This window comes from Dendropsophus ebraccatus, chromosome 5 (assembly GCF_027789765.1).
Source record: "Dendropsophus ebraccatus isolate aDenEbr1 chromosome 5, aDenEbr1.pat, whole genome shotgun sequence".
NCBI lineage: Eukaryota > Metazoa > Chordata > Amphibia > Anura > Hylidae > Dendropsophus > Dendropsophus ebraccatus.
Genome location: NC_091458.1, coordinates 57,311,766 through 57,324,926, shown reverse-complemented (window position 1 = coordinate 57,324,926; position 13,161 = coordinate 57,311,766). Strand labels below are relative to the sequence as shown.

General features: G+C 41.1%; 1 protein-coding gene across 2 annotated transcripts in view; it reads left to right on the top strand.

Moving 5' to 3' along the window:
* The window catches only part of RAPGEF3 (Rap guanine nucleotide exchange factor 3), a 65,356-nt gene that overhangs the window by 26,146 nt on the left and 26,049 nt on the right, over positions 1–13,161 (top strand). For both annotated transcript variants that reach the window (XM_069970260.1, XM_069970259.1), the window contains 2 exons: positions 6,472–6,525; positions 12,128–12,234. In XM_069970260.1, the coding sequence (XP_069826361.1) occupies positions 6,472–6,525; positions 12,128–12,234 (161 nt within the window). The remainder of the gene's footprint in view (positions 1–6,471; positions 6,526–12,127; positions 12,235–13,161) is intronic.

Below are 13,161 nucleotides of genomic sequence, written 5' to 3'. Positions count from 1 at the left end.
TGCTTTACAGAATGTTTTCTTTAACAAAGTAAAAAAAAAAAAAAAAAAGTCTTGTGCATGGTGCGAGGTCGATCTGAAGATTTATTTCAGGAATTGTAGGAGTGCCAGTGTAACAGTAATGTAAGCACTGCACATATAGATATGTCCGTCCAGTGGAATAGCTCACCAAGCCTTTGGTGATTTTGTAATGATTGCTGCATATTTCCAATTCTTTAAAGCTGTTTATTTCACATTCCTGGCTGCTATTCCCAGTATAATATTCTGGCTCTATTGGCTAGCTAGGAGTAACACCTTTAATGAGAAATCCTAAGGACTGTCCAGAAGCTGGAATATACTGTGAGTACTGAAAACACAGCTGGACTGTATGAAATCATTACAACTTCTTAAGGGTATAGATCACCTGCTATAAATAATAAAATCTGCATTTTCCCATTTTTTTGCATGTTATTGACAGTAAATAGCACTGACATATTTTCCAATGCAGAACATATTGAAGAGAATGGTGTTAGGCTGAACACCATATTTATCAAGCTCCAAACTATTGTTTTCAGCACGTGCAAAGCATTAGAAATGAAGCTGCCCAGTAAGAGCGGGAGTAGGCCGGATGTTTACCCTCACCATGCCAATGCTGTAAGAAATGTGCCCACCGTACATTCAGTTGCCGTCTGTTGGCTGAAAGTTGATTGAGCTGACAGCTATAGTTCCAAATGGGTTTTGACAATTTTTTTCTAATGTGTATGGGGCCTTTAGGTCAAAGATAATCTAATAGACCAATTGGCCTATCATATTTTTGCAAAGCGGGAGGAATACAAAGTATTGGTGTTTTGGGCCTTGATGCCAGATTCATGGTAAAGTCAATTTTTTTTTTACATTTGTAATCCTGTATACAAAGGATTCAGCAGAACAAAGGACCTGCAACCTACTCAATAATGAGGTCCCAGCAATTGTCAGAAAAGTCTTTGGTTTGAATTCAAGCATTTGAATTCTTGAGGATAAAATCCCAGCTCCTTGACCCCACCAATTTGTCCTCAGCTGAACCGCAGCTCCACCATTACATCACAAATAATAAAACTACTCCAGACTGACCAAACAAAACGTACATTGGCAGTATTTATTGCATGCCATCCGGAGAGTAGCAAACATGCCCAGAGATAGGTATCATTCAGTATGCCACAGATCAGATTGTCCTATGACGCCACTGTACAGTTTTAGAATAATACTGACAATGAAATAAGTAATGATTAACCACAAGTAGGGATACAGTCCCCTGGCGGCTGGTTTTGACTTTGGTGTAATGCAAGACATAGGAATCTGTATGCTAGTTCATATGCTACCTTTTATACAAAAGTTGTTATTTTTTTTAATTGTAAACTGAATACTAGGTTTAGCAGCTTTATTACTTTCCAAACATTCATATTTTAGATTGGTAGAAATGAACAACGATGCCAAAAATACTCTTGACAAATTGTTGTGCTTATAGCTGCTTAGAGCACATTATCATACGGTGTCCATATTACTGTGTAAGCCATATAGGTGTGCCAGTGCAATAACAGCAAACCTATTCCCTTGGCTCTTATTGTGCTGGGGAATGCTAAGTGGCATACTTGACATGAATGGCCAAGATCAGATGATGCAACTGCTACGGGGCTCGTGCGGTGAGGGGGCTCGTTGAAGTGTGGTTTGTCTTTATTGTACGCCACTGACAGCAGCCCCCCCCCCCCCCAAATTACAGTTTGTAACAGCTCTCACCCATGTGCCAGGGAGCTGGGAGAGTAAAGGAATGCTGGGGGACTGTGCCAGGCAGGTGAGTATGAGAGTGAATACGATGGAAGGGGTGTACAATTTCTAGCTATGGGGCCCCATGAATCCTATCAAAATGTATATTCATGATACTCTTGATAATACAGTGGGTGATCCATATAATGAAGGACATTTAGAGGTTTATATGTATCTTTAGAATATGACTAGAATCCTATACACCAGTGTACAGGCATCATGTTATAGGGGGGAGTTGAACATATTGATATATACAATAATTTAGTGGGGGAAAAAAGTCTGTAAAAGTAATAATTTTTTTATTTAAACTTTGTCTCTTTCTGGGCTTGAGTCCCTTGGACACTGACAGGGGGCAGCTGTCAATTACCGAGTAGGACCACCCTAAAAATTAGCAGAATTAGCATAGCTAATGGATGCAAAATGGATGGCTTTTCACAGATCACGGAGATAGATAGCAGACTTCAGTGTGAAGGCAGTCTTCATGTCAATGATTTCTCTGACTGCCATTCTTTCAGTATGGGATTAGCTATTTTTCCAGCTGCACAACCTTAGCTCTGTTAGACAAAAGTCAACCATGTGCTGGGGTCAAGGTTTACTATGTCCCAGAAGCTTTTGTTTTGTTGTCTAGCTGTGATGGCAGGTGTTGTATTGCAATTTCATACCAACCCTATGGGGCGCACAACGTGGCTGCTATTGTTCTGTGTTGTTCCACACAGGCCCTGCATAACTATGAGCTAAAAATATTATTTTGAAAAAAAAAAAAAAAAAAACCTTGCAGCTTCCAGGCATTTCTTCTGTATAGGAGAACTGCCCACTTCCTGGTGTAAATACAATGAAGCATATAGAATGGAGCACAACCCTGTGAAAATTACTAATATTGCATACATAGTGTATGCATCAGCAAAGATCTGCAGAGCAGTGAGTGATTTCAAAGAAGAAGGCATCAAATTGCACCTTATCCTGTACACATCAATAACAGCTTGCAAAAACAGCACCACCTCTATCCCCAGGTTGTGTGCGGTATTACAGTTCCACTGCCTTCACCTCAGTAAAACTGAGCTGCAAAACCACATCCAAACTGAGGACAAGAATTGTGCTGTTTCAGGAAGTAAGAAGCCGTGTTTTTCTAAGGGTATGTTCACACTGAGCAAATGTGGCGGAATGTCAATTCTTTGAGCAGAGAGCGGAGGCACGCAAGCCCTCCCATAGAGAAGCAGTGTCCCACTGAGGCAGACGGCGGATTCTGTGGCGGAATTCCGCCACATTTGCACAGTTTGACAGTTTGAACATACCCTAAGGCTGGATAACTCCTTAAAGAATTTATAGTACACAGAGCAGCTTAAAAACCTACATTGGAATAAACAGGCCTGGCTCCTGGAAAGGAAGGTGGCAGGATAATGTCATCTCTCCGCATGAAAGCAGATGTGCAGATATGATGTGCAGATATGATGGCTGATGGCAGGACTGGAAGCTGAGGATTCCCTTGATCGCTGAATTTTATCCATGTCCTAAGGGCGCATATGCAATTAGATTTAGGGGCCACTGACACGTCCGCAAAATACTGTCCATGCATGGGTAGTATTCTTCAGACCAGACCTCAGAGCTCCCAGCATCAGAATTTATTATTATGCTGGGAGGTCCGAAACTGTATAAATCTTTGTGCTACTGTACTGACATAGTGAATAGAACATTAACTATAGAATCACACCTCCTCTGAAAGCTTGCAGTTACCCACCTAAACCATTCACATCATGTAATGATTCATCAGACCAGACCATCTTCTTTCAATGCTACATGCTCCCGTTGTGATGCTCATGTGTTCGCTGTAGGTGTCTTGGGCAGTGGACTTGGGTCAGCCTTGGGTCTGGCCAGCCTGTGCTCTCCACAAGCATAAATGAGCTCATTGCTGGTTTACCAGTTGGCTCCCTTTTGGTAGTTACTGCTATTGTATGGGTGGGTTCACATTGAGGAATTCTTGCGGATAAATTACGCAGAATCCCATCGGCTGTACGTGCGCACAGCCGCGTGCCTTTCCGCTGGCTCCATAGACACCATTCTATGGGCCGGCTGATTCCGCATTCCGCTGAAAGAATTGACACGTCAATTCTTTCGTCGGAATGCGAAATCAGCTGGCGGAAAGGTGCGCGGCCATGTGCGCGTACAGTCGACGGAATTCAGCGGAATTTATCCGCCAGAATTCCTCAGTGTGAGCCCACCCTATCCCAGGAACATCCCTCAAGACCTCCCATATTGGAGACACTCTGATCCAGTTGTCCAACAGATCCTTATGTTTTTATGTTTCAACCACATCAACTTTAGGAACTTACTGTTTACTTGCTACCTAATATATCCAGCCATGTGACAGGTTCCATGATAATCAGCTAATCAATGTTCTTCACTTCACCTGTCATGGTCATGGTAATGCTATGGCTGGTTATGTACATGCCCTATGAAGGTGACAGAAGCTGTGGCGTTACATCATAGGCAGTCAGGGTGTGTTCTCCGATACCTGAGTACATGTTTGTATAGCTCTTTCCTGATTATTCTGCTGCACGCCTGATTACAGCAGCTAATCGCTTACTAAACCCAAACATCTGCTGCAACGGGTACATTACATAGATATTAACTACTGCCGCATTACACTGCTACAAGGGCACACCAATGGCAGACTTTTTATTGATTTAAAAGGAACACTAGTAACTACTGAAGGATAATTCTACTTACTTAGGTGTTTTCCATGCTTGGGAGAACAAATGTAATTCAACTGGGTTCACTTGCAGTTTTATGAAGTGTTTTTCATGGTCTTTCCATTGACCTTTTATTTTTACGTAAAAAATTGTAGAGCATTGAAATGTCTGCATTCAGACGTTCTCTTTAAAGGGTTAATAATAATTATATATATATATACACATACATATAGCGCACGGGCAGAAATGTTACAGGCTGAAAGTAATCATGTGACCTATTTATGGGGTTGGGCATCTTTTTTTAAACCAGTTAAACTTTATTAACAAGCACTGTACATATTTTTTTGGATTGGGATGCACTATGGATGCATTTCATAAAGATTTTTTAGTGGAGTGGGGACATGAAAGCAAACATTTTAGCAGACTAGATGGACCAGGAGGTCTTTTTCTGCCGACAATTATCTATGTTTCTATGTTACAATGTAAGGACCAGAATAAAAAACAAATAGAACGTGGTAATGAGGCTTTAAGCTACATGCAATTGAAATTAATTGGACTATAACAGCTTTGTGATATCTACCACAATGAAGCAGTTTACATGTTTGTTCTGCAAACACAGTCATTCAGGTAGAACTCAAATCCAGATGACAGCTGGTAAAAGGAAAACCCGCATCAGTGACCTTGTCAAGGAAATAAAAAGAATATATATGTGGAAGATTTCATGAAACGTGCAACTGGAAATCAGTTCTATACATGCAGCATACACATACATTTCTGCAAGCCCCATTTTTATTAAATTTTTGCCCTTATTCTTTACTGTTGGAGAATCTGGTATTATTTCATCTTAGGTGAAGTCGGTGTGTGTGGTGAAATTGCAAAATGTCCCTGTAGTGACAATGAAGAAAACTTACCTGTGTTCTTTCTTGTAATCTCATCTGCTACTATTATTGCAGTAAAACGATGTAAGGGTTAGATATCCTGACTCTGCTATTAAAGTCAGATTTCACATATATCAGATCTACATCAGGTTAAATATAAAAATGTCGAAATATTATTATTTGAAGCTTCCCTCATTCGCAACTTTTGCACTGTGAATTTTTGGCCTGAAAAAAAAAAGCCCTTTAAAAAACTGGCCGGCAGTTTTTCCATCTTTTTTTGCATTATTTTCTGGTGCTTTCTCATTTTAGTGTAGATGATTATAGGCTTTTTTTCCTGTTTTTTTTCATCCCTTGCATTTTTTCCCTTCACAAGTCATGTGGTTCTTTATCATTTAATTCATGGAAAAAAAAACACCAAAAATACCAACATGCATATAGACATGACATTTTTATTTTTTATTTTTACAACCTTCTCGAAGCATATGAGGGGAAAAAAAACGCCAAGGTTCAATGGAGGGATGCAGAACGCGGATCCTGCTGTGATTTCACAAAACTGCAATGGCACTGAAAGACGGCAAACTGAACTGTAAAAAACCCATAGCAAATAACATCATGTGGGTATTAGGTTTCATTTTGTCCCCGTTGACTCTCAGCTAACATCTGGCTGCATGGGTTTTGACCCAAAGTATCACGTATGCTGACATACTTTGTGCAGATCTTCTTTTTCTGTTTAGCTTTTGTACGGTTCTGGGAATGACAGGGTGTAAACCAAGAGGCCTAAAAGAAAAATGGTTTATCATATCCAGTAGAATTATCTATATTGCATTGTTTCTATGTTATCTATATGTTGTTGTCCTATTGTTTAGTTCCTTTTTTTTCTTTTTCCCTTTACTTGTATATTTGCATTGAATCCTGGTACCAGTTATGTAAGGAGATATTTGTATGTTTTACCTTTGGGCCTCTATATGTGATACAAGTTAACACTAGTTAACAATCAGTTCTGGTCTTAAGAACATCCCAGGGAAGAGAAACTGTTACACTTGATTCTTCTGGTGCCCTTCTTTTACACAGTAGTTCTTTATTCGCCTTTTCTTTAATATAACAGAGATTATTTTCTGTTTTTTTTCCAGACCCCGCTTCCTGATATTGAATCTCAAGAGGAGTACAGCCAAACGGTGAAACAGGTAGCTCAGAGTGCTTTTCTGTACAAAAGATTGTTCTGTTTAAAGGCTTCTATTCTGTTTGAAGATAGGATTGGATAGGATTACCTCCTGTTTTTTTTTTTTTTAATATATCTAAATCTGGAATTCCAAAGAAATAAAGTAGGTAAAAACATAGAGTAGACAAAAGACAATTAACTTGTCATTGCTGCAAACCTAGTAATAGATTTCCTGGGATAATTTTCCTGAGCTACTACAATACCTAAGAAACTAATAATAATAATAATAATAATAATAATAATAATAATAATAATAATAATAATACTTTAACAATTACAGGTGAATTTCTTCCTGTAATACTTTGAAAATATAACTTTTCTGAAAAAGTAGTAGATGCTTGGTACAAATTTCCAGCAGATCTGGTTGGTAAATCTACAATAACAGAATGTAAACCTGCCTGGGATAAACATATATCTATACTAAGATAATGAGACAGGAAATACTAAAAGGGCAGAGTAGATGGACCCAGTGGTCTTTTTCTGCCAACAATCTTGTATGTTTCTATAATTATAGTGAAAGGTAAATCCCCTATTAGACCTGTCAGGTCAGCACTTGCTTGCACCTCGTTCTCCGCTCGCTGCCGGTGCTATTGCACGAACCAACAGTGAGTGGATAAGTGCGGGGAGACCATGGGCAGTTGTGGGGCTCCCCTGGACGATCATTACACAGAGCGGCGGCAGCAAAGCGTTGCCATCTTATGGTGCATTTACACGGAACGATTATTGTTTGAATTTTCACGATAACGATCGCATTTGAGCTATAATTGGCTCGTGTAAACACGGCGAATGAGCAAGCGACGAACGAGAAATCGTTCATTGTGATGTTTCAACATGTTCTCAAATTGTCGTTGGTCGTTCTATAAAAATTAACGGAATGCTTAGTGTAAACAGTCTTTCAAAGATTCACCCGTGTGAGATGGGCTTAAGGGATCTTAAAACGATTGCAAAAACAATTTTTGTAACAATTTATCTCTTCGTCTAAACGCTGATCATTATAAAAACCAAATTGTTGCTTTAAAATCCTTAAAAGATCGATTGGGCGAATTACCGCTCTGTGTAAACGGACCATGAGTCATTAGTCTTTCAACATGTTGAAAGACAAGGACAGACAATGATCAGCCAACTTCGTCTCTGTCGGCTGATCGTTGACTTCTATTACATGAAGCGATTAACGGCCGTAATAAGCCAAATATGGCCGATAATCGCTTTGTGTAATAGAGCCTTACATTTATGTAGATAAAACAGGATTGGCTCATTCAAAATAGTCAGAGCTCTACCCCCATTTCCCCTGCCCAGCAAATCCTGCATAGGTCAAGCAGCAAAATGGTTGCATTGTAGGAGCATGGTCTGGCTTTGGCAGCAGGGAATCAGAAATGTTGGCAAACATGGACTGGTAGCCACGGCTGACATACAAATCAGGCTGTCTTTTTATGGAGTAATTGATTCAGAAGAGAATGAACTGGCTCGCTTTGACTTCTAACCTGGCAAATAACAAAGTGGAAGCGTGGAGAGATGGGAAGGCAGATTGTAGCAGGCTTTTTCTAAATACAAAGCCGCTCTACGGAAAGTCTAAAGCAAAGTAATGCTTAGACTTGTACAAGAAACACTTAACACTTGGAGTCCTAGAATAATATAAAGTGTCCAGTTGTGCGCTTAAGAACAGTATTCTCCTTGGTACTCATTTTTATCACTCTGCAATATTCCTAGCTGTGGGTCAGATGTTAGTCTATCTCAGACTACTTATTTTCTGCTTCATTACATTTCTGCTTCATTACAGCACAGTAATAATGATTTATTTCCACTTGTTTTATTAGTGGCTCAGGCTTCTGCTCTGTCCCACTGCCAGGCTTTAGGTCCCTATTACATTGCTTGAGACAGCCTTTATCACCTAGTGCAATAGGGCCAGCGATCAGCCATCGGCCACACATCTTCCTGTGTATGAGGAGATGTCATCGAGCAGCTGATTGTATGAAATGGTAACACGTCAGCATGTCCGCTCAGCACTAATCCTAACCACAGAAAGGTAGTAATCTGGATAGTATAATAGACAATAGGGGGATTTATCAAAGTCTGCATCTGGTGCAGGACATAAAAAGTCATAAATTGTAGAACCAAAGTATTTTGCCATTCTGTGACGCACTTGCCAAGTGGGTGGGGGGGGGGGGGGGGGCTTAGCACAGACGAAACAGTTTTGTGTGAAGGAGTATGACCATATTACTACAATCTATGCCTAGAGCTGGCGACGACTTGTAATGTTGCTGCACAGGCATTCTTAATACCTGGATTTATGAAAATACATGAGCCGCTTAATAAATCTGTGATCATACACTGGTGGGAATTTATTTAAAGGAGAAGTCCGGCCAAAATTTTTTATTAAAATATTGTATTGCCCCCCAAAAGTTATACAAATCACCAATATACACTTATTACGGGAAATGCTTATAAAGTGTTTTTTCCACTGCACTTACTACTGCATCAAGGCTTTACTTCCTGGATAAAATGGTGATGTCACGACCCGACTCCCAGAGCTGTGCGGGCTGTGGCTGCTGGAGAGGATGATGGCAGGGGGATGCTCAGTGTCCCTCCAGTGCCCTGTGCCCCTCAGTGTCCCCCTGCCATCATCCTCTCCAGCAGCCACAGCCCGCACAGCTCTGGGATTCCGGTTTTGACATCACCATTTTTTTCAGGAAGTAACATCACCATGTTATCCAGGAAGTGAAGCCTTGATGCAGTAGTAAGTGCAGGGAAAAAAAGCACTTTATGTGTGTTTCCCGTAATTAGTGTATATTGGTGGTTTGTATAACTTTTGTGAGGCAACACAATACTTTAATAAAAAATGTCACTGGACTTCTTCTTTAAAACATACCTGTCATTATGAAGGTTTTCCAGATGGGTGTGCAGTACCTTTTGCAGGCAGAAGATCAAGTAACCATGGTCCACAAAGGGAAAGTTTTGTATACCAACCCTATTCAGATGCAGGAACTCACCTGGCATTGACATACCCATGGTACAGGATATTACCAGGTATACTTTAAGACTGGCACATAAAATGCCACATTTATGATTCCCCCCCCCCCCCTTTCCCCTGTGACCTCTTGTTTCTCCAGATATATCTCCTCTATTTTTGATGTGACCCCCGACCATCACTCAAAGTTGAATGTGACTCACGGGAAGCAAAAGGTTGGGGACCACTGGTCTACACCACGTATACCCATAGTTCTACAATTACTACTACTGCAGTGTTCTTCAGATAGTTTAATGCTTAGGCTTATAAACTTTAACAAGATGAGTAAATCAAAGACAGTAGATGGGGGAAAGTATGTTTGGGATGTCCTGGCATGCTATCCCCAAGGGCAAGAAACCACACCTCTTAAAACCCAGGTTAAAACCCAGGTTAACGCAGCATTTGTCTAGTGTTCTAGGGCGTACGTACCATAGAAGCAGACAGAATGGCAGAAGAACTGCAATGGCAGCCAACAAGGGGGTGGAGAATAGACACCGGGTCATGAAAAGGACATTGTGGTTGAAGTGCTCTCCAGGCTCTTTCTTTTGTCCTAGTTGGCAAATCTTTACCACAATGGGGACCAAATTTGATTCTTGCTACAGGGGTCCCCCTTCTTCTAAGTATGCCTCTAATTTAGAAACTCACCAGATGGCAGAATGCATAGGAAGGGAATTGTCACAGTTTCACTCTTTATTAAAGGCGACATTCTGTACAGAGTTATATTGGCACTGTACACAGAAGGGATAATTACATGTTTTCCCGCAGTAAAGTCTGGTTTATTGCAGTCACCAGCTCACAGACATCTAGTCAGTAACAGGCTGTACCCACGTGTGTGGTATCCTTCATCCTCATTTCTTCTGTATCACATACGATAATTAACAGCGACAAAGCCTAGAATGAAGATTTATCTGGATAATTGTTGATAAAGCTGTACTTTAATTGGAATTAGAAGATGTGTCATTGACCTCTATGGAAGAGTGCTATGAGCATGCTCTGGGACCTGTTTGGTGGTCACTGTGCAGGGAGGCTAACTATCTGTTCCCATCACCTATTGCCAGCTCTGGATCCTGAGTTATAGTGACATGAAAACAAACACAAAAAAAAAAAACAACAACAACGCTGTTGTGCTGGACAGGACTGGTCCTCCAGAGCAAAAGACATTTGGTGTAATCACGCTCCACTCTGGCCAAGAAGTGAGAATCTTAAACACCAACCTTACAATATTGACTGACAGGTTAATAGGTTTGTAAACTGGACATCTCCTTCTTAAAGTGAATGTACCATCAGGTACACTCGCTTTAAGTTTTGCCCATGCATAGAAAGGCGCCTGCGGGGAGAAGCCGGTGCAGCAGTCTTTTTTGAGAACCACGGCCCTATTCCCATGTATGGTGCCATTCTATTCACGTGCACCAGCCGGGGTTGAGGCACTGGAGGTGGGCCAGCCCACCCCCAGTGGGAGGAAACCCCCTCCCCTCTGTGAAGCAGCTCCACTAGGCAAAATTTAAAGCGAACCAAGCAAACTTTAAAGTGACTCTGTACCCACAATCTGACCCTCCTAATCCACTTGTACCTTTGGATAGCTGCTTTTAATCCAAGATCTGTCCTGGGGTCCGTTTGGCAGGTGATGCAGCTATTGTCCTAAAAATAACTTTTAAACTTGCAGCCTATGCATTAGGCTGGCATTGCCTCTCTATCACTCCTCCCCGCCCTCTTCATCATAAGGAATGCCCTGGCAGGTATTCTCCTATTCATCAGCAGTGTGAGCACAGCACATGTGCAGTTTTCAGACAAGTGAGGAATAGGAGACAATCTACCTGGGGCATTCCTAATGATGAAGAGGGTGGGGAGGAGTGACGGAGAGGCGATGCCAGCCTAATGCATACACACTCTAGGTCATGCCAGTTTGACACAAGTTTGACACAAGTTTAAAAGTTGTTTTTAAGGACAATAACTGCATCACCTGCCGAGCGGACCCCAGGACATATCTTGGATTAAAAGCAGCTATCCGAAGGTACAAGTGGTTTAGGGGAGTCAGATTGTGGGTACAGAGTCAATTTAAAGGGAACCAATCAGCATGATTGTGCTAATATGGCTCCCTGCTGCATTCTACAGATCTAGGATGCAGCTCCCCGAGCATATGAGCAGCATCTGCCAGGGTAACTTTATTCTGGGGAAAAAGTTTTACTGCGGGGTGCGAAGCCGGGAGAGAGGCAGCAACTAGTCATCTGGGCGCGGAGTCAGCACGTTCTGCGGGAATAATTGACAGGCGTTAGTGGTTTCTTTTATCTTAGGATAGATATATATTAATCCCAGGGATGTTTACATTCACTTACTGTGGATTTACCAACCACATCTGCTTGAAATGTAGTCCAAGCATCTACCACTCTTTCAGTAATAATATTTTCTCACGTTGTCTCATGGAGTATCAGATCAGTCCTCAGTTTGCTTTTTCCCAAAATTTGAAAATCTAGTTTGCAGTCTCCCAGTGTTATTAGTGATATCTTCCGTCTCCATAACATGACCTGACCTGTTCTGAAGATGTCTTTTCCTTCTGTTCCTCTAGGTGGTGTCACACAAGGTTTGGAGAGCAGCTAAAGTTCTACGTACTTATCTACTTGCCATGTCACCGGCATTGATGCGAGATAGAAAACACCATTTTCGGAATCACAGGTACAGTCCGTATAACCTGACATTCCAGATTAAAACTTTTGTTTAGGGCTTGAATTCTTCTTGATGTTCTGCTTGAATTGCACTTGCATTGGTCCCGTTCACACTGAGCCATACCTCCCTCGCCGCTTAAAGAAGTGACATGTCACTTCTTCGAGCGGAGAGCAGCGGCAGAGCAGAAGAGGAATTTCAAGCAGAAATCTTTCATTTTCAATTCCTCGTTTTTGACTCAGTGTGCATGAGCCCCTATTCAGCTCTGGCAGAATGGGGGCAGAATTAAAGCAGAATTTGAGCCCCTATTGACTTCTAAAGGATTAATCTAGCAGAATCCGCCCAAAGAATTGACAGGTCAATTCTCTGGGCCGAACACAGATCTGTGGCAGAAAATTCTGCTTGGACATTTTGCAGTGTGAACAACAGAGCGGAAATTCCATTAAACACAAAGGGATTGTTCTGTTATATTTTACGGAAGAAATTTCAAGCAGAAATTAAGAGTGGATTCCTCTTCAATTCCTCGCCTATTCCTCAGTGTGCACATACCCTAATTCTCGATAATCATCATAAGGTTGATGTCACACACAGCATTTTTTTTGGGGGGGAAAATCACCAATGCAATATATTCCACAGGTTCACTTATATATTGGGCTATGTTCACACAACGTTTGTTTTCAGTCGTATTTTTGGACTTCCATCATTTTGAATATGGGTGAAAACAAATGTGTGAACATAGCCTTAACCTGAACATTTTGCAGTGAAGAATAGATAGTTTAGCTTCTTTAGTCCTAGCAACCAGCAGCTGAAAAAAACAAGGATTATTTTGATTAAAGAATAATGAAAGAATCTGTGAAAATTTTCAATGCCAGCATTCTGTCAATGAGTTAATTCCTATTCCAGCTCCATGTTAGCAAATTCACCCCCCTGCAAAATGTG